Raw genomic sequence first — 21,800 nt, 5'->3', positions numbered from 1 at the left:
GCACATTTATCCCTAGCTTGACATTCTCTGTAATCACATGTATTCACTAATTGAATGCCATAGCTGATTTATATTGTGCTTTCCTGGCATCTTGCAAAGGGAAACAGACACCCTTACTAAACAGCAAAGGGCATTAGTGTATGTAAAATACACAATAAAAAGTAAGCAGTGGAGATGAGTGCAGTAATAAGACATCTGAAAGTTTAAATCGGGCTCATGTAGCATACAGGACATTTACCATGAAATGTTGGTGAGTGTCGCTGGTTTGCATACAGTTTGTTGTAGAAAATGTCCTAATTTTTTTTTTTTTTTTTTTTTTTAGTGCACACAAAGTACCTCTCAAGTTGCCCCTGTAGAGATGCAATCTTCACAAACTACCCAAGTGGTATCCTCTATGGACAGGTAAGAAAAAAATTGTGGTTCACTTGGTGTAACTAGGTAATGGCACATTTTTGGGTGCACAAGAACATTAACTCCCCATGGCGGTATTCCCAAGTGGGGTGAATTTCATGTACTGAAAACGATGACCCTGAGCCACACTCGGGTTAGCATAAAAAAAATCCTACCTGCTCCCAACAATCCAGCGGTGTCCTCCAGGGAACCCCGGCTGGCATTTGCATCACATCTTCGGCTTGATCTATGTGATGCATGAAGTGTTGGTACGTGGGGGAGGCGTGGCCAGGTGAGAAACATAAAAGCAGATTACATTGTAATCTGCTTTTAAAACATTGATCACAGTGATAAAGTTATAAAAATGAAATCCAAGTGTTTATCTAATATTGTACCCTTGTTTTGAGAAATTTAAAAAATACATATTTAATAAAATTATTAAATTCATTAATTCTTATAATATTTATAATTAATAAATTATAATTTATGATTTCTGTTTCAAACCTTATCTTACCCAGGAGTTGTTACTAAGAATTACAGGCCTAAAATTTTAAACAACAAATTTCCACTCAAAACAATGTACCGCTTTTGACATAAAGACATAATTAGACCGCCAGGGAGGTTAAGCCAGTTGATGTACTAGGAACTAATGAGATCTCTTGTTACAAAAGGCTCAAAGCACATATACATTTTGAAAAACTACTTTCACAAATTTGCCATTTCTACTTGATAACAGGTTCATTGATAACATTTTTAAGTAGCATCCTTGTTGACTGATGTTTTTCTTTCAGTGCCCACTCAGACGTAGCATCTGGTCTTAGTGACGGTAACGAGGGAGTATCTGGCTCCAGTGGTAGACACGAAGGCCGCACCACCAAACGACACTACCGAAAGTCTGTGCGCAGCCGCTCAAGACATGAGAAAACATTACGCCCCAAACTTAGAATTCTTAATGTGAGTTTCTGCTTGACTTATAATACTGAGATTGTTGGGTATCCTGGCATCCAAAGCTGCGCATCTCAGGTTTTCTAATTGTTTTCCGACTGTTTTCCGTAGTGATTAGACCGGTAGGAGGATTATTGCAAAAGGAACAATGCAGATTGAGCATTTTTAAGTGTTCTGCTTGAAGACACATATTTCTGTGCACTCAAATTTCCAGCAAATGCCGATGGTTATCTTTTTATTTTATTTTTTGTAGGTATCGAACAAGGGAGACAGAGTAGTGGAATGTCAGCTGGAAACGCACAACCGTAAGATGGTCACCTTCAAATTTGACTTGGATGGAGACAATCCAGAGGAAATCGCAACTATCATGGTGTGTAACATGGATGATATTTGATGGGGTTGGCTATTACTTAATGTCATTCACCAGCCAGTCACAATACTTTTTATTCTGAATTCTAGGTTCAGAATGTCTTCATCCTGGCCACAGAGAGGGACTCATTTGTTGAGCAGGTCAAAGACATCATAGATAAGGCAGATGAAATGCTCAGCGAGGATGTTGTAGAGCCAGAAGGTGAACAAGAGGTGGAAAGTGCACAAGGAAAGGGTGACGAGTATTACCCAGAATCTCAGGTATCCATTCAACAGGTTTTATACTGATTTATGGTTACATGATTGTGCTAGTACTTCTCATATGTCTGTTTTTATTTTCTGGATAGAAGCTGGAGGATGACTTCAGAAAGCCGGATCCAGTGTACTATTTACCCCAAAGAGCAGGTAGCTGTCTGATCTAAAATTTTTTTTTTTTTTTTTTTTTTTTACTAACCCGAATATTTTGGGGTATGTTTATCAAGCGCCATTCCTTCTGCAACCTCCTGCATAAGTACCTATTTCTTGTAGTTTTTACAGTAAACCAAATAACCCCATGTTTAGATTCATAAAAAACACTGCTAACATAAAGGATCTGAGTAACTTTAACAAGGGCAAAATTAAAATGGCTGCACTACAGGTCAGAACATCCCCATCTTTAGGCAATGGTTTCCAGTTTATCAGAGATGGTCCAAGGAGGGACAACTGGTGACTGAATTGTTTTCTGTTGGTCCCCTCGTTTTGTATGTTAAAGTTAAAACCTAAAACTAATGTGCTTTTTTCCTTCTGTTCAGAACTTGCTCCTGGGCTCCATGCTCAAGTTGTTCACTCTGCCGGTAGACGTTTCATAGTCAGTCCAGTTCCTGAGAGCCGACTGAGGGAGCCAACCTTCTTCGGTTCATCACTACAGGATCCACAAGCGACTGGTGAGTCCTATAATGGGGAAAATTGATGTACGTTTTATTTTTTCCCTGAGGACATTTTTAAGATATAGCTCTGATACTTTTAATGTGAACTCTAAGTAATACTGAAACCTGACAGAGGCCCCTTACTGTAGTGGACTTCTCTTCAAAGCCTTTTTATACTATTGTCAGCCATGTTTACATTGTAAACTAATACGTGTTTGCCATGTGCAGTTCTTGTGGGTTGTCTGTAATAGAGACACTGTGGAATGATGGTTCTTTATTTTTTAGACTCCTTCCTTCTTTGATGCCTTTACTCTGTTATTAAAAGAGGACGCTGTGGAGTGTTCGCATCTCTATAATGGTATTGGAACCTAACCGTTATATTCATTTATTTTTTTTCAGTTCCCATTTCCCATGGTCCTGGCAATGTAGTTCAACCGTCCCATGGTCCAGGGATGAACCTCTCTCACTCTGCATCATCTGTCAGTCTCCATAATGCCTTTGCAGAAATGCGACAGGCTCAGATAGCTGATGGTCCCAGCACAGCTCCTCCTGTCTTTAATCAAACTGGACCTCCATTTCCACCATCTCTGTCCAATCTGACTGGGACCTTCTCAGGAGGAATATCTGGCTTGTTGCCATCATCTATGGCTGCGCCAAGTAACTTGCACTCTGGAGTAAGCCAGTCACTGGTAGAAGGTGTTGTAACTCCTACAGGGGTGTCAGCCCACAGCATTATGCCAAGCAATGTGCCTGCGATCACCACTGTGTCTACCCAGCCACTCCCCACAGCAGTGATGCCTGTAGTTCCTGTGTCCACAGGTGTCCCCCCACCTATGACATCACTTCCTGCTTTGCCTCAGGTTGTGGGTATTTCTGTGGCTCCTGGGACGGTGACATCACCCCCTGCACAGTCACTTCCTCCCGTGAGCACCACTTCAGCCGTACCACAGACTCTTACATCTCCTCCATTGCAGCTGCCAGTAGGCGGTGCTGCTGCCACCATGCCTCACACATCTGTTTCAGCACCAGTTTTAAACAGCACCGTGACTCCAGCACAGGTCCAGCTGAGCAGCAGCACCTCTTCTCCAAGCTTTGTAGAAAGTGTCCCTGCTCCTCCAGATGTTACAAAACAACCGACAGAGGTTGCCACTGCCAGTACTATGGGCATGTCTCTTCCTATTTCTGCTCCCCTCACCTATGCAGGAGTGGCAGCATCTGGCATAACGGGGGCTGGTAACACACCCATTGTCCATCCTACACACCTTCCGACAGCAGTAGCTACAACACCAATTTTATCACAAACAGTTGGAGCTGCATCCACACCACTTGCCTCTCAGATTCCTCCTTCTGTGCCTGTAAACCACCAAGTACCCAGCATGCCTAGTGTTCAGCATACATTACAGCATGGTCAAACACTTCCTAGCACAGCTCCTGGTCTTTCTCACACCCATTCTATCGAAGGTGATGACAGTCTGACAAAATCTGGAATAGATGATATCAAGACTCTGGAAGAAAAGCTGAGGTCACTTTTCAGCGAGCATGGAAGTGTGGGTGCTCCTCATACCTTGACACCACAAGAGGCTCCAATAGGACAAGAAGGGGTTCCTTTGCCTGCACCTCCACCAAGCACAGTTGCCTCCCAGACCAAGCCTACATCTACAGCACCACCCACCAGTTTACCTCTGGGACAGGCTGGCATGCCCATTTTAAGCCAGAGTGTTACGCCTGGACATGCTGTCACCCCAGTTACCTTTGTTTCTGCAGCAGCAGCCGCAGCAGCTACTGGAAAACCAGGAACCCCACCCTCAAAGCCCCCACTTAGCAGAGTACCAGTAAGTTATATAATCTGTACTATACTTGTAAAACTTTAACATGCCCATTGCACAAATGCTTGTCCCCAGTAGATGAAAGTCTGACTACTTTATTTATGTAAGGGGTTGGCACAAGATAATATATGGACGATTTGGTTCAGTTAATATGACCTATGCTTCACCTTTAATTTGAGGTACTTGATATTTATTATAGGATTGTGTGTACAGTATATATAAGTGCTTCTGTAGTGTTTGAGAGCAGATAATGCGGTAAAGGAGAGGATGCCAATTAAGAATGCTACCCTTGAGACTTCCACACCTGTATCTTCATGAACCTAAACTTCTTTGGTATAATGGAAGGCAATATGCATGACAAGAACAAGCAATCAAGTGTTGCTGAACTTTATTAGGTCTGCATTCTAGGTAAATTCAGCCTAGATCTGTTTAATTAGGTTCTTTTGGTGCTTGAGGAGTATAACCTAAATCTAGTATAATAGTTCAGGGACGTGTACTACAATTACTTTTACCAAAAACCCTGCTAACAGCAGTTCCCTAGTACTAATGCTGCAACAGGGGGTGATGGGGATATAGAATCAGAGCCAGTATTTCCCAAATCTCCAGTTTAACAACTTGACTTTACAGTTTAGGTCTGCTTTAAAACATGACACTCCCAAATACTGTAGACATTTTTCAGTGGAAAGAAAAAATATAACTGTTGCTTATCTTTTTTTATTTTTATTTTTCCTCCTCCTCCTTTACAGCATCACATACTTTTATTCGGATGTGCTATGTTGAAAGCATTTAAAGTGAAGTACATAAATGGATCATAGTGATAAAATAGTATGCTGAATTCATAGAAGATTGCACCCATTGCTTGATAGCATTTGTAGTTTGTTTCTGGAAATGATTTACTGTTTATATTTGTCTTTTTTTTTCTTTTCAATAGACATCAATAATTCAGTGAATTGGGAAATAGTATTTTTTTTTTTTTTCATTTAATCAAAATTTGATGATGTCTTCATTTGTGAATATGCTAGGTTGTCCAAGCTGAATAGAATAGTGTAGATATTGAGGCAATGTACCGATGAATAGGAATTTACTTTTTTTTCCTAATTCACTGATAAATTCATTTACCTGTAATTAGGGTGTAGATGAATCATTTGTGTGAAAACATTGTTTTAAGCAATATTTTTCCATGAGACTAACAGGAATGCTCACTTTTCATCTGTATTAAGCAGCTTTAATGGCTGCAACATTCTGTGCTAACCCTATATATATCCTCTTTACTGACTGTATTGCATGATGGGGTCAGGCAGACATTTTGAGGGAAGAATAACTTGATAGTTACTCTAGTCCTTGAGTAGTAAGTGGTGACCCCCAGAAAAGTTGTGGCTGATACAACTTGCCAGGCGTCATGGTAGATGATTACCCAGATGAAGTGACCAGGTTTGAACAAATTTTAGGAAAATATTGCAGGTAAAAAATGCTGCAGACCAAGGAAAACCAGAATGCATAAGCTTTGATTTTGGTCTTCCACTTTTTGGTTGTGGTATTGATATTGTTTTTGAACTGTCATCAGGACATGTACTTACTAAACAATCAAAATGCTAAGCCTGTATGTTTTGGTTACACAATTTAAGCAAGTCAGTGTGGCTACCTGGAAACTAGTATTTTCAAAAGTCAAAAGATGATAGCAGCCTGGAGGTTCTGTCCTGGCACATTTCTTTTAAGCAACTTTGTCATTAACTGAAAGATCCCAAAGTGCAATAACTATAAAATGAATACTTTTTTTCCTTTCTGTGCTGCTGAATGACACTCCTATCCTGAGAACTTAGATTACTAGGGAACAGACATTTGTGGGACTATTGACCAACTGGGACCCCCACAGCCCTTCCTTGATTTTTCTGGCCTCCTATATGACCTGTCATATGGTTTCTCCAGCTGACTGGGCTATAAGTATCACGGGGGCTTAGAAGATCAATAATCCAGAAGTGTCTGTATTTGAAATCGCTTTGAAAAAACCCTTTTTCATGATCGGAGCTTCTTTGGGTGGTTCAAGAAAGGTATACTAGCTTTATATATAACATTTCAATACCCCTCTTGCTAAAACTTCATACAGTAACACTGCTGCTGATCCAACTTTCAGGTTAAATAGCAGATTTCATGCTGGCAGTCACTGCAGGACATAAAGGATATATAGGGCTAGTCTAGAGATCTAATGGGCTCCAGGAGCTTACTGTGAAGTTTTAGCAAATGTCCAAGATATTTGAGTCACATGGTGACAAATCACTTTGAAAGGGCCCCTAGGATTGATGAGCTTCCTTCATTAATTCTACAAAATTACGGTCTGATTTCAGGTTGTGTTCTATTCTCTCAGATCCCGTTGATTCCTAACACAATAAGGGACCTTGAATTCTCCACCTTTTAGCTTCCATTACTATTCAGTCTTGCATAGATCTTCTATCACAGGCTGCTAAAAGCCTTTTAGATATTACGGGGAACTGAATTGTGAGATGGACACATAAGTAGGGTTTGTTGACATTACCAATCTCTGCTGCCAATTTCTAGTGTGATGAGGCCCTTAGGATTGAGTGATTTTAATAACTTGTGTCTGACCATTTTACTCACCTTGTTTTCACTACAGTAAAATGAATGCCCAGCTGAAAGGATAATTGTCAATATACAGTAAAATCTCAGTAACCTTTTATTGGGTGGCCTCCCAGGCACGTTACCTGCTTTAGCATCTTTAGTCTGAATTTGAGGGCAGGGTTAGTGTCAGGCATCCATCCACTTGATGGTTTAGGCCTTGTGTGGCCCTAATGGGTACATGTGGATAGTACACCAGGGAGCCCCTGCCCTTTAATGAAGGCTCCATAGTGTGGGAAGACAACAAGGGAGCATGACTGGCTAAGTACACATGTCTGGTGGGTAGTGCAGGGTTCTCCCCAGGCCATTTTAGCAGGGCGACCCACCCGGCACTTTTCAGCACCCACCCGGCTGTTTTTGGGTGGTTACTAAAGAGTTTGGTCACAATACAGAGGCTGCCACCCACCTACAGCTTCTTCCCACCCGGCTTAAAATAACTTCTGGGTTGAACACTGTAGTGGGCTGTTCATAGCCAGTCACCCTCAGTGGGTAGCTGCAGTCTAAGCCATATTCTTCCTATTTTTTTTGTTTTTGAATCTGTTGCAATTACTTGAACATAACCCTGGTAGTTTTCAATTCTCAATTTTAACCAAATCGGATTCTGTTCAGTCTTAAAGGCTGATCTGTTAACAGAAACAGTAGCAAAGGGCGCTGGGTTTGCCACTAACAGGTGGAGTGTTGTGTTGGATATTACAGCACAGAGAAACTGGTTGTGTATGTAAAAGTTTGTCTCTGGCACTGACTATCCCTGTCCTGTAGGTGCTCCAGACCGGGGTAGAGAGCACAATGGGGAGTCCGCCTGGCGAACAGCCACCTCCTCTTCCTGGACCTTCACTAACTCAGGTGCAGCATGAACTTCCTCCTTTTCCATGTAACCTCTCAATGGATGTCTAACTTTGTTTTGTGCATGCCCTCTCTGCCTTCCTGTCTTTTTCCATACCTTTCTGTCTGTCACCCTTTCAGTACAGGCACGCTCTATAGTGAGTGAAAAGACAGCAAGTTCTAACTCCACTTAGATAAATATTAGGGTATTGTAACACAGGAACCCCCTCCTCTGATCTCCCCTGCTTCTTATTACAGTCCCAGCAGCCCCTGGAAGACCTGGATTTCCAGTTGAGAAGGACATTGAGCCCAGAAACTGTCCCTGCGTCCTCTGCTCCTAGCTGTGTGAGTGTGAAGGCTGTGAGATTGGCTGTTTTATCACTGCCCTTCCCATCCCTTTTTATCCTGTGTGAGATAATAAATCTTCTCTCGCTGTCATCCAAACTCCACTGGCTTCTGCAGTCCTGTATTCTCTAAATCAGTGGTTGCCAACTTTTTCGGTCCGGTGGACCACTAAAATCACTTACACAGCCCCCCCACCTCCCTGAGCTGAGAACTGTGCTGGGGATGTGTTCCACTGCTCAGGCCAGTAAGTCCCCCCAGCGGGGTCCTTTTCCTGACCTGTGCACCGACCAGAGCCGCGGACCACCCGTTGGCGACCGCTGATCAGCAAAAAAAAACCCACTGATTTTAAATCCAACCTGTAATAACAATTATAGTAAGTTGAGGTGGGCCAGAGCTCTGCCTTTAGAGCACCAGGCCTATACAGGTGGATCACACTTGTGAAGTTTCTGAATTCCTTATAGGAAGAGTCAATCACCTGCATACCAGTCTGGTGTTTGCATAATTTCCAAAATTAATTATAAAATACAAATGTGACATAAGACCTGTAAAATGAAGCTTAGAATTTTTAGTTCAATCAGACTTTTCACATTCTTGCTGTGTTCGATGTTTTTCTTCCACCGTCCCCTTACGTCCTTGTCCTGTAGTGACATTTAGAGATGGTGAGAGGAACCATAACAGGTACCTGGCATTTGACACCCCTTGAAGTGTTTAAAGGGGCAGGGACAGTTTTTGCATTATTCCGCATTTATTGGCTTACTTTGGGGGAAAAAAAAAATCTATGCTACAAACATTAAAAATCACAATCCTCGGGAGGCGTTCTCTTCTTTGGATTTTCAGCCAGTAAGTGCAGTGACGTTTCCCCGGTGACGTCGGTGTGTGCGGAAGGCGCGGCGGGAAATTCAAATAATTTTGTATTGCATTCAATACAAAATTGCTGTATTGAATCCAATACAAAGTAATCCTCATAATAATAATAATAATAATAATATATATATATATATATATGCTACTGTACCACCAAAAACAGTTTTTTAATTTAAACTTTATTAAAAAATTTATTAAATATTGGACATATTTCGGTGAGTTATGCCTAAGAACTATAGGCCTACTATGTAAAATACATTTCTATGGAAAACAATGTAACGCTTTTTGCGTAAAAAAACGGACACAACTAGAACACTAGGGGATTAATCTGAGATTTGTTAGTTTTTAGCGTATTCCACATCATTTGCTTTATTCTGCAGTTTATATCAGAAATATTGGCTGTTATAATACACAGAGCAAAGTCTGGTAAAGTTGGATTTAAAAAAACTGCCCTACAATAAAATAAAATAAATAAAACCAAAAAAAAAACTGAAAATGGCAAATACCTAACAAAAGAAGAGAAAGTTAATTATGGCTATTTGGAAAGTGGATTTATTACATGTATATGAATGTAATAAATATGTATGTATAGGTATACATGTATACAGTTTTTTACACTAATCACAGAACAGTGTTATAGAGCACTAACTGTGGCTCTGTTACATGTAGCATAATCTTGATTATCAAATGGGACAGCCTGACCAGTAGCTGTTTTATAGGCAGCGAAGAACTGCAGAGTGTATGAGGTATGTTAAACTGGGTAATATTAGTCTGTGTTGCCAGCTCTAGTGTGGATGACAGTGTTGCCTCTCTGCTTTGCATTCTTTTAAAGCTTTGGCCTGTGTTGTGTTTGACATTACAGATCTTTAACTTGAAAGTGAATTTTTACTTGCTCTCCCTCTTTTTAGCCTGCACCAAGTGCAGTTCCTGCAGCTGTTCCTGGACCAGTGGATGTCTCAACGAAGCTTGCCGTTGATGGTAAGTGCATCACAACCAAATACAATGAACTGGTAAAACTGGATTCCTTTTAATAATTTCATAGAACACTAATAATTATTGATAAAGTATTTTGAACCGGTTTAAATGCCAGGAGTCAGATATTGTTTGAAGTAAAACGCATCCTGCCTGACATTAGTCAGTTGCCTAGCATCCTAAAGGACATAATGAAGTCATGCCACAGAGCCCTAAAGTTGGGTACATTTCTGTGAACCCATATTTGACAGTGTTATGTATTTGTGAGTTGGAAAGCTTCTAAACTCTTGAGACTTGATAAGTGCCATGGGAAGTGAGATTGTCGTTTCTACACATCCTATGAGCATTATCCTAACAGATCTTTGTATCCAAGATCTGTTTCGATATTAGCGCTCCTAATATAGCATCACGAGTAGGGTTAACCTGTTTATACGAGAACATAGATATATTATGCTGTATTTTTTCACTTCATTAAGGGTCTAAATAATTTGTTTCTATTTTCCATTTAGTTCCAGAACCACCAAAAGCAGAGACAAGCGGTGGAGTCCTAAAAATGGGACGTTTTCAGGTTGGTTTCTTGCTTGATTAATGTGGGTGACCAATAAAACGCAGATTACTTTCCATATCAAGCATACCTCTAATATACAGGAAAGCTTTGAACTGGTGATGAAAGCTGGACCTTAGGACAATGCCCCTGTTTTGCACCTTGTGGAAGCCCTGTTTAAAAATGAATGATTTGATACCATTGCTTTTGTAGTTTACATAGAACATGGCGTCAAAATTTTAATATTTCTTTGTTGCAGGTGTCTGTGGCAGCAGATGATGTCCTAAAGCCAAGTAAAGCGCCTCAACCACAACAGCGGGAAGTTTCATCCACCTCATCCACCACTTCTTCCTCCATGTCTTGTAGCAGCCCAGAGAGTACACTGGTGAAGCCAAAGCTTGCTGCATCAGGGTCCTTAGACATAGTAGATGGTGTAGGACCTGCCCATGTTGCTGCACATAGCCCATCCCTGAAGCAGTCAGTACAAGTGGGCAGATTCCAGGTCACCACTGAATCCACAGAAAGAGTAGGCCGCTTTTCAGTATCCCGTGCACAAGAAGAATTATCTTCGGGGCACACTGACCTTGAGCAGCCACGAGCATCTTCCCCAAAGGCACACCCCCATCTGAACGGGCCCTCTTCCCATCCAGAATCCTCGGCTACCCTGAGCGATGCACCTAAAGGAGTCCATGATGATAGCCTGGGGAGCCCAGTAATGCCGCACCCTCTGGGTTCAAAGGTCAGCTTGCAGAGTCTCAGCAACTCTTTTAACTCCTCCTACATGAGCAGCGACAATGACTCTGATATAGAAGATGAGGAGCTGAAGAAAGAGCTTCGAAGACTACGGGACAAGTAAGTACCATCTTGTTCTCAAAGCTTTTTACAGGGAACATATAGTGCTTTTATTTATGCTTTCTGCAGCATGCTACCAGTGGACATTAACTGGCTGCTTTCTGATAAAACGCAAACTGGAAGACTGCTTGTTTAGTGCACCTGAAATGTATTTAACTGGTTTTAAACATAAATTGAGCTTTTTTAAAGGTTAAACACGTATATATAGAATAAAAGGCTCAGCTGTTAAATTTCCTATGGAGTTGCACATTTTAAGTATTTGTACATATTGGATTTTCCAGTGTGTTATTTGTGAACGTGGACCATCTGAATGGCTTGTTTGCTCACTATAGGCACCTGAAGGAGATCCAGGAGTTACATGGCCGCCAAAAGAATGAAATTGAGCAGCTGTACACCACATTAGGCAAAGTCCCTCCAGCTGTTATCATCCCTCCCGCAGCGCCCCTCTCAGGCCGGAGGAGGAGACCCACCAAAGGGAAGGGCAGCAAGTCCAGTAGGGGTAGCTCTTATGGGAACCGCAGTCCTCAACTATCAGGTGCGTAGGAGTAGTGTTGGTATTACATTTAATGTATCTTTCATTACAGAGGAAATGATAGTGGTGTCCCATGCAGAGTGAAAATCGCTTACCCGAATCAGAATGACCCACTGGAAGTACTAGCACTCCTTTCATAACCCTCTCTGGCTCACCTCTTCTATTCTTTTACCTGTAGGTGACCTGTCCACACAGAGCGCTCCTGCCACCATTCCCCCCCAGCAGAACCTCCTCCTGCCCCCTACTAGTATGCCGGACCCTGGACACCACCTGAAACCCTCACCCTCCAGTGACATCCTCTGCTCTGCCTTCACCAGTGACGCTGCCCTCTCTGTGCCCAGTTTATCCACCCAGGGACAAGGTAAACCCGAAGGCACACCCTGGGAATATTCACCTTACTAAAAATAAAGTTTGTGTCACCTTCCCGTTTCACATCTGCTATAGTAGTAGAGGGCTGCTGTGACGTGTTTTCTTTTATTGTCATAGCAGTAAAGCATTCTCCCATAAATATAGCTCCTCTCATCAGAGAACACAGTTTTTAAACCAGTTTAAATAGGTGGGACTGTACAAATGATTTCTGTGTATTCCAGAGGGTAGCTGTACATCCAAACAGCTAACCTATTGCAGGGATAAAACTTAAATATAGAACTGTTTGATGAACTGTCCCTGTGCAGCTGGTTTATAGAACAGATAAAGCCTATATACACATCTATTTATTAAACTTCACATTCAAAGCCACTAGAATATAGTACAGGTGCAGTCTAATATGGAGTAAGGTACCCAACTTATTTACTTTTCCAACTTCTTTATCAGAGCTGCTTGTTTATAGATCATATACAACCTGAATTTCGAGCTAGGTATTAAACTCTATACTTCATGTCACTGTTTATGGTACAGATGCCTCCTAAATATAAAGCTATTTATCAAACAGTCCATTCAGAGCTGTTGTTTATATACTGTATATGGGGCTATTTGCCCTGCTTTGTATAAGGGAAGCTGTAGTTTGTACATATATAGTAAAAAGTAACCATCACCAGTTGTGAAGTTGATGTTTTACTTCTAGATTTCCTTCTCGGTGATCTGTGCTGCTCTGTGTTGGCACGGAAAATGCTAAATAGATCAACACAGATCTTTCCTCTCCAGAGTTTTCCTTGTACATGTGCTATCCCGTGATTTGTGACCTGTCTCTGCAGCGTCTGTCTCTGTCCTCTTGTCTTTGTTTTATTCCATCTCCACCACAGGCTGGGCCAAGTTTAACTGTGCATCAGAGCGGGTCTCCTTCAAAGTGGCCGGCAGAAGGACGCGATTTCTGAGTACGCCCTGCTTGGCTCTTTGTGTGTAACTCTTTACTCCTTCCTTGTCTCTTCTCTTACCACACCCCCTCCCTTCCCCCTAGCATGCACCCTGCTCGCCATGAGCTGCAGATCTGTTTCCTACTTGGACAGGAGAGGAACAGTGGGGACTTTGGGTAATTAATGTGCCTTTCATCTGTGTAATTTTTGGCTTATGATTGATTTCTGACAAACGGGCCTAATACATTTGACGTGCAGCAAATTTTTCTTCCCATCCCTTGTGGCGAAAGTGAGAGTAGTCCACTTTAGTTCTCCACATTGGTATAGCAGTGAATGTTTACTGAATTGAATTTTTGGCCTCATGTAAACCATTTCACCACAGCTTGCCAGCAGAGGAAATTCGTTTTGTGAAATTTGCTGAACTAAAGTTTTGTGCTAAAAACCTGTCCAGCAAAAAAATGGGGCTGCCGATGGAGACTTCTAAAAAGGAACCAAAGCTATCTGGCTGTTCTAGCCACCCTTTTGGATTTGCTGAAAAAGCAAACTACGTTTACCCTAATATTATACAGACACAAAAAATAAATTGCCTTTCAGGTTGGGTAAATTTTCAGAGTTATTCCTCATAATTTTGCCAGAGGCTGGATTGGTTCCTAAAAGAGGGAAATGAGAGAAAATGAGTTTTAAAGGAATCTTTATTTGGGGGTTGCAAATATCTGTAGCATTATGCTGCTCCTCTGTTCTCTCTGTAATGATGCCCTATGATAACGCATTCCTATTTAAACTACAACTGTGAAAACGATGCTGCTCTGTTACAATGCTTTAATGTCCTTTGGGACCAAAGTAACAAGGTTTACTGGATAAAGCTTTTAGTAATCCTTAAAGCTGAACTCCAGACACTATTTTTTTTTAATAGCTCCCTGATAGGCCATGCAAAGTGTGCATGCACCAGATACCTTTGCACACCTTTTTTTTTTTTTTGTTTTTTTTTTACTTTGGCTACATGTAAAGTATGCAGAGAGCTGTGGGTGGGATGGCATACAAGACCACTCATTCCTGCAAAAAGGTGAACAGCAGTGATTACCTCCCTGAATGAGCTTCTTGTATAGACCAAGTACAAGAATTGTATATTTCAGACTTGTGCAGTAATCTAACATTAAAGACACAATGATTTCTATAAGAATGCACATCTTGAATTTAGACATTGATTCCCAGGTTGTTCAGCTTTAATCCAGTATATTCAGTGCACAACAAAAATGAGGCTTTTGATTATCATAGCAAAGCCCTTTGATTCCCCTTCTGTTCTTTCCTTTGTCTGTCTACCTTTGCTGGGTCCAATTACTGCAGCATAACCTAGCTTACAGACCTCTAATCAGCAACACCCAGCGCTGCTTTCTCTCAGCGTTGTGTCACACATCTTTGAAACTTTTTCTGTATCCCAAGTCAAAGCTTTTATTTTGTTTTTGACCTTTAGTGATAAAGGTGTGTGTTTGTGTATATTATATATGGAGAAAGTCTAAATAGGGTGAGTTTCACTGGGGGGATCTGGAAAAGTCTTGGGACCATGCATGGAAAGATGTTACAAGTTAATGAAGCAGAAAAGATCAGGTTGAACAGGAGCAGTGCCAGTGTTTAGTGAAACTTCATAGAGGAGGATGTTGCTGGGAATAAAGCTGGCATTTGTTCAGGGCTCTGACTGATCAGCTGTATTTATATCTGTAGCCAACCCTCAGAGGCTGAGAGTTCTGCCTGCATTTGCTTGTAATCAGCTGTTGCTGATTTTGCTGCTTGTGGTTTTCAGTGAGCCCTGCATGTATTGAGCGGTGAACTGCTATGTCGATGGCCTCACAAATGGCAGATCACTTTTTTTTTGGTGTTAGGTTCATATAGCACAATACAAATGAACAAAAATGGTTACAATCCCAACAAAAGGATGGTAACAATGAATTATCTTACAGAAACAGTATGATGTGTTTAGCAGGAGAGTTTGCTGCAGGAAAGTACTCCCAGTCCATGAAACGATATAGAGGAAACAAGTGTCTGCCATTTTTTCATTCTCATGAGTCCTTATAAGCCATGGGCCTTTAATGTAGGATCCTTAGAAAAAGGAAAAGGATAATTTTCCTTTATGTTCATCTTGCTTTCCTTAAAACCTTTCTCTGCATTAACTTTTATAGCTTCTGTAGGTTGACACTTTCCCTACCTCGCTGAGTTGCTTCTGCATAATAGCAGCTTTTATCCTCCAGCCATTGAAGGTTGCACAGACCCAGCATGCCTTGCCAATATGGTGGGACTTGTAACTCCTCAAAAAGTTGGTTGGTCAGCCGCTTTATCTGCAGCCATTGGCCGGGGTCCTAATGGAGCTTCCTCTGCCTTCTGCTCGGCTCTGCCCATTTCCTGTGCTCTGCTTTATCTACCCTCACTCAGCTATCTCTGTTGTTGGGATGTTGGCTCTGTGCTAACTCGTGTCTCTCTCTTTCTGCTTCAGGGAAGATGGTGAAAAAAGTCTGCCCTTGCAACCAGCTCTGTAGTAACTATCTTTTCTATATATCTATGTAATTTCTGTGTTTCATATTCTATCTGTCACTCGCCATGGTACACATTCCAAGACCCCTATATGGCCCACGTGTTACTTTCTGAAGCTTCTGCTGTCTTCCACCCACTAGTGGTTCCTCAGTGACTGTCAGTAAACCTGATGTTTACTTTGTACTTTATATACCTGACACAAGTAACACCTCAGGCAATTTTCATGAGCAGGACATCTATATGCTGTGCAGGCTGCAAAACTATTTTCTGCCTTTGGGTCCCCTGTATATTTTATGAACTGCTTATTCATAACACACAAATAATGGTCAGAATGGAATTTTAAGTGCAATAGTGCCCAGTTTCTTCACGTTTTATAGATGTCCTCTATATGAGACTAAAACGCTTGGTGCTCCTTCCCACCTGTGGTTGAGAAGACAAGTCATTGAAGTTGCAGAGTAAAGTCTCAAAAAGTTAGAATTGAAATGTATTTGGCACTTCTGGTTATACCTTATTGGTGACAAAAGCTATATTGCCATGAGTCTCTGTACGCAGTCATCCATTGCTTTTGGGGAATGTTGACTAAACCTTTGCTTTATCCCTGCTAAGCTTTTTTTTTTTTATTATTATTTTTAGGAACTAGCAGCACAAATACGGTTGCTCCTTCCACTGCCCCAGCCCCACAGAACAACACGGCTCCTGTATCTTCCAGCCGCAAGGGAACTTTCACAGACGATCTGCATAAGCTTGTGGATAACTGGGCCCGAGATGCAATGAACCTGACTGGAAAAAAGAGTAGCAAGACATCCATACATCCCAGCTACGAAGTGAGTTTATATTACAGGGTTCTCCCCAGGCCCTTTTAGCAGGGCACACCACCCGGCACTTTTCAGCACCCACCCGGCTGTTTTTGAGTGGTTACTAAAGAGTTTAGTCACAATACAGGGGCTGCCACCCACCTACAATTTCTTCCCACCCGGCTTGAAATAACTTCTGGGTTGAGCACTGTATTACATGTCCTCTGATAAGGTGGAATCGAATTAGTTGGTGTATGGTGGGTTGCTGCCATAATATCTATGGATAAGTATACTCAGCCCAGACTTACCGGTTTGCAGAATCCTGTCAATGATGCGTTACGGAAAGCCGACTTAATAGCAGACTTTGGTTCCACAGTGACCCTCTTCTGCCATTAGACTGCCACTGATGATGTACCTTGGAGCTACCTTGTCCCTGATGGCTGGCTCTCTATCTGTAAATGTCCCCTTTATGAAGTGGAAAATAATGTCTTAAAGCCTACCCAGCAGAATTTTGGAACAGAAGTGTAAGAGTTTTCTGTTCAGGGTTGTCTCCCCTAAACAAGTACACCGAGCCACACATTTGCATCCCAGTGTGCTGTCTTGGTACGACTGTGTGCCGGGACAAAGTAACTCATGTTGCACATGCATTGAAAGGTACGTCATGTCATCCTAAATTTACCTTTGAAGTTGGCCAAAGACTTCAAACCTAAGGTCTTCGGTCATTTTAAATTTTGTATGGAGAGAGGAATGGTTAAAATTGTAAGGTTTTTATTGTTACAAAAAATCATTTCAGCTAGAGTTTCTTGTATGATGAATGAACACCTATTCTGGTAAGGTATATATTTAAAGAGGGAATATACTCTTCTTGTACCTCCTATTTGCTGTGTGCAGAGCAAGTGAAGAGAATTTGACTAGACCTACTGGCAAAAAAAACAAAACTACTTTCTCTATCCAAAGCTAAAGAACTTTTGTGTTCTATACTGTTGAAGCAAAGGACATTGTTGGAGAACCTAATATAAAACCTGTTGTTAGACCAGCATAAAATTGAGAAAATGAGAAAATGTGTTTAGACCCTGTTCCCCGGTACTTTTTTCCATCATTCTTCCTGGCAGAGCCTCCTCCTTCGTGAAGAAGGTTACATTACTGTTACCTTGTGGTGTATAAATTTCTGAAGCGCCTTCTTTTTTTCCCCAGGGTCCTGGTATGGCACGGAAATTTTCTGCTCCTGGACAGTTGTGCGTGAATCTGCCTCCGTCCCTTGGGGTAGCAGTCTCCATGCCTACAGCCTCCGCCAACTCCCTGGGTCAGTACCCCAAAGGTGCCTGTCCCCCTCAGCAGTTTGGCTTTCCTGCCGCAGCCTTCCAAACGCAGTGGACCGGTTCTGGACTTCCACCATCATCCCAGCCCATAAACCAGTTTCCACCATCTGTGACTACTTCCTTACAAAACTTCAATATCAGCAACCTTCAAAAATCAATCAGTAACCCTCAGGGGTCCAACCTGAGGACTACCTAGCAGAAGAGTGGCAGGAGGACCCCCAAAAAAGTACTGCAAAGCGGAGGGGAGTGCAGGAGGGGAGAATGCCACATCTTCCCAGCCACCGTAGAACCCAAAGTGCTACTAGTCCTGTCTCCCGAGTACGCTTCTGTCCCGGCTTCTCCGTCCGAGGAGGTGGGAACCAAGGCTCGTTCCATCTGAAAGGTTGCTGCGAGCACCCTGATATCATGCACAATGGCCGTAGCATGTTCAGGGAGAGGGGAGCGAGAAAGGTCCTGACCCTGTTTGACAAGCAGCAGATAGGGATCACTGTCTTCTTTGCTCTTATGGTATATAGGTCATTAATGCTTTCAATTAAAGAACTCTTTAACGGCTATCGACTGCAGCATTATACTTGTATGAATTAAAGTAAATATATAAATATTATATAAATATATAAAAAGTAATTGAAAAAAGTTCGGTGAGGACAATACTCTGCCATCAGTTATGATGTGGATACACTGTGATATAATATATTTATGTTGTTGGACAACATTAGTAGTCAAGATAATAAAGCGGAATGTTAGAAGGGTTACAGAGAACCAGAACATCACGCTCCTATCTCCTCATCAGTCACTTTAATAAAAAAAAAAAAAAATATATCATTTTGGCTCTGTCCTGTCCTTTTATTGGTTTTAATGTGAATGTAAGATTGTACAGAACTTGAATCCGTCTGTCCTCTCACATTTATCTGCTGCATATTTGGTGCCTCGAGAGAGGTTCAGCCTGTGAGTTCCTCTTCAAATTAAGGGGAGCCGATTTGTGGCTGTACTTCTGTTTTTAGTTCCCCCAACAAGAACAAATAAGTATTGTCTGCTCATAGTAAAACTTTACTTGGTGAGCTAGCAGGTCCAAAGGGAGGGTGGTACCAGTGCCAGTCCAGAGGAAGGTGGAAGAAGTGCAGTAGGTGTTACTAGTACAGGTCCAGTGGTACCAGTGCAATGTCCTGACTTGTCTATGTGGCTTGGAGCTTCGGCTGGAAGGTAGAATTGAATTATGATGTATTTATTAGACTGCTATGAGAGGTCACTGCCGAACACCCTCCAAAGCAGCTTGTCTGTGAAGGATTTGGTTTTCATCTGCCGCGGTATCGGTGCGCTGGCATTATTCGGTTACAGTACAGTTTTTGACGTGATATACAGCTTTTGGGTATAAGAGCATAGAAGGACCACGAGGCATTTTTGTGTTACATTTTTGTTCTTGAACAGATATTTGGGAGAATCCTGGAATCGGTGCTGAAATGCCTCTCCTCTTCTCACTAAGCACCTTTTAACTAATTTTAAAAAATTATAAATAAAACCTGCAATCAGTATTAACTCTGTCCCTTTGCAGTTATTACGTTTACACCAAAGTGATCAGACAGCCTAAAGTGGGGTAAATTTTCTGCATAAGAAAAAACAGCAGAAGTCTGTTGCGTTGTCTCTAGTTTTCTAGGGTGTTAGATACAGTATATGTAACCTATATTGAAGCTGTAACTCTAATTCTAGAACGATATTTTCATGCAATGTTGTGTTGCCTTCTGGGTTGCTCTGGCACAGATAATTTGTGCTGTTTTTTTTGTTTCTGCTAGCTTTATTCAGATCCCTAACAGGTGAGAATTCTTGGGTTGGTTTATTGCAAGTCAGAGAAACATACCATGGCTGGAGGGTCCGCCAGATGACTCTTTGGCTTCAGAGAATGTAAAGGATGTATTTCTATAGCAGAACAATTTGGGGTTTTGTTCTAATAATTGCATAAATCTGCAAGTTGATGTTAAGGGACTAGCCCCTGTCCCAGTGAGATGGCAAAGTGAAAGTGTAGTAGTTTCTCCTGTTTTGCAGTTGGCAGCCCCTTTTGGGAGGTGGTGAGGTGTCAGTGGGCTGACTGATCGTCTGGGGCAGGTTGTGTGGTATAAAGTGTGGTCACAGAGCTGGGGTAGTGTCTGAAAGCTGGACAGAGGAATCCAAACAAGGGATTTGCACACTTAGCAGTGGGTGCATATTTATTTTTCATATTTTATATTTTCCAGTTTATCAAGTTTGAGAACTTTTGTCCCCTCCCCCATTTAAGTTGTGCATGCTTTGCATTTTTTTCACTGATTTATTTCTTCCTTCCTGTGGACACAATAAAAATAATAAATGCTACTGAACTCTTTACAAGATCTTTACACTTATTCTGCATCTTGTACCCCACCCCTTTCCCTATACAAGTCTTTTCCTACATTTTTCCCCAATATTTAACACTGTATGAAAATAAATGAGATTGTGGGATTCCCTGGAGCTGTGAATTTTCCATTTTGCACTTTTTTGTCCTGCATCTTTCTGTACAAATTTGCACTTTTCTCTTTTTATTGCCTCTGTAGACTGATATTAAAACTAATAAAGGAAGCCTTATTTTATGTTGGTGTTTAATTGATGTGTGATGTGATTCTGCTTGTGGTGGGGATTTGTGGGAGGAGGCTTAAAGTGGGCTTTTTTAATATGAAGAGCTGAATCAATACATTTCTGACATGTCACAAAATACAACCGCATCAGATTTCAGAAAGCTTTTTCACATCAAGCTCATTAGTCATTTTGCTTATGATGAGATAATGTATTTCTGCCATCTACCAAGAATCTCCTCTATTGAACACAGTAAATGGAGAGGAAGTGGTGATGTGTAGACACCCCCAGGCAAAGATTTATCCTAATCAGCAGCAATTAGCTTAGACTAATTGGTGGCCCCTCCAATGTGTGGTCTGTAATTATTGTATTCCTTCTCTGCAGCACTGAATCCAACAGGAAATCACACTAGGCCTGGCAAAAAATTAGATGCGTGACAAAAACTAGGTAGTGCTCTTAGTAAATGGCAACTGATCCTTTATAGCTGGTTGATCCTGGATATGTACAGAAAAAGAAAGATCATGAGACTGGGGCTTGTGATGAGGGCAGAGCACACAGTAGTGTGAAGTTCTGGAGGAATGGAGCGCAAAATGATGCCGCAGGCAATGCTGTGACAATGAAAAGCGTGAAATGTTTTTTCCAAAGGGCACTGCAAGTTAACATTTGCAGGTGGACATTTGATAGACAGGAGCTGGCGAGTTTTAATAAGTGTAATAAGGTTTTTATTCAATGTCCAGTGACACAGAATTGTGATATTGGGTTATACTGCCACCTTCAGGAAGATTTGGAAACTGGAACTCCCCCCCAAAAAACTGCCAAGCATAGCTTCTACCCTTAAGCATGTCTGTATTTTTCAGCTTTCCTGGGTGGTTGGATGTATTTTTCTCATCTTTCCTAATTTTTTTTTCCCACAACAAACTACAGATAAATGGATCTGTTAGCAGAGGTGCATTAGAGTGCTCTTTGGGCATAGTAGAGCCTAAAAATGTCTTTTCCCTCTGACTCTTCACAGAATTAAGATTGACCAGGATTTATTCTCACATTGGCTTGCACCTGTACGGTCAGCTGCTATGCTGAGACTCCTGGCAGAGGGTCTGTGGGCTGTAGTGGACTTTGTTTTAGAAATCAGCTAACCATCCTGCTTCAGTCATTGGCTTCAAATCCCGGAATTAAGATATATGGATATCTGGTTTATTAAATACAAATGGAAGTAAAACTACTCCCCTCTTCGTACTTACAATTAAACTGCCACATCACTGTCTCTAAATTCTCTAAATTCTAAATTAAATATTTATTAA

At 41.5% G+C, this 21,800-nt stretch overlaps 1 protein-coding gene across 10 annotated transcripts in view; it reads left to right on the top strand.

Annotated features, from left to right (window-relative positions):
* The window catches only part of WNK1 (WNK lysine deficient protein kinase 1), a 93,536-nt gene extending 73,017 nt beyond the window's left edge, over window positions 1–20,519 (top strand). For 5 of the 10 annotated variants that reach the window (XM_072400075.1, XM_072400066.1, XM_072400074.1 and 2 more), the window contains 18 exons: window positions 323–402; window positions 1,182–1,344; window positions 1,589–1,705; window positions 1,795–1,965; window positions 2,052–2,109; window positions 2,496–2,627; window positions 3,009–4,441; window positions 7,826–7,909; window positions 8,147–8,233; window positions 10,006–10,075; window positions 10,579–10,637; window positions 10,873–11,465; window positions 11,798–12,000; window positions 12,176–12,358; window positions 13,239–13,331; window positions 15,775–15,816; window positions 16,446–16,636; window positions 17,801–20,519. In XM_072400075.1, coding sequence (XP_072256176.1) covers window positions 323–402; window positions 1,182–1,344; window positions 1,589–1,705; window positions 1,795–1,965; window positions 2,052–2,109; window positions 2,496–2,627; window positions 3,009–4,441; window positions 7,826–7,909; window positions 8,147–8,233; window positions 10,006–10,075; window positions 10,579–10,637; window positions 10,873–11,465; window positions 11,798–12,000; window positions 12,176–12,358; window positions 13,239–13,331; window positions 15,775–15,816; window positions 16,446–16,636; window positions 17,801–18,121 — 4,080 coding nt within the window. In that variant the 3' untranslated portion in view covers window positions 18,122–20,519. The remainder of the gene's footprint in view (window positions 1–322; window positions 403–1,181; window positions 1,345–1,588; window positions 1,706–1,794; window positions 1,966–2,051; window positions 2,110–2,495; window positions 2,628–3,008; window positions 4,442–7,825; window positions 7,910–8,146; window positions 8,234–10,005; window positions 10,076–10,578; window positions 10,638–10,872; window positions 11,466–11,797; window positions 12,001–12,175; window positions 12,359–13,238; window positions 13,332–15,774; window positions 15,817–16,445; window positions 16,637–17,800) is intronic. The other 5 variants (XM_072400068.1, XM_072400069.1, XM_072400070.1 and 2 more) reach the window with 5 other exon arrangements.
* The last annotated feature ends 1,281 nt before the right edge of the window (window positions 20,520–21,800 follow it).

Source organism: Pyxicephalus adspersus, chromosome 2 (genome assembly GCF_032062135.1).
Source record: "Pyxicephalus adspersus chromosome 2, UCB_Pads_2.0, whole genome shotgun sequence".
In the NCBI taxonomy this organism is placed as follows: Eukaryota; Metazoa; Chordata; class Amphibia; order Anura; family Pyxicephalidae; genus Pyxicephalus; species Pyxicephalus adspersus.
This window is presented reverse-complemented; position numbering and strand designations above follow the sequence as displayed.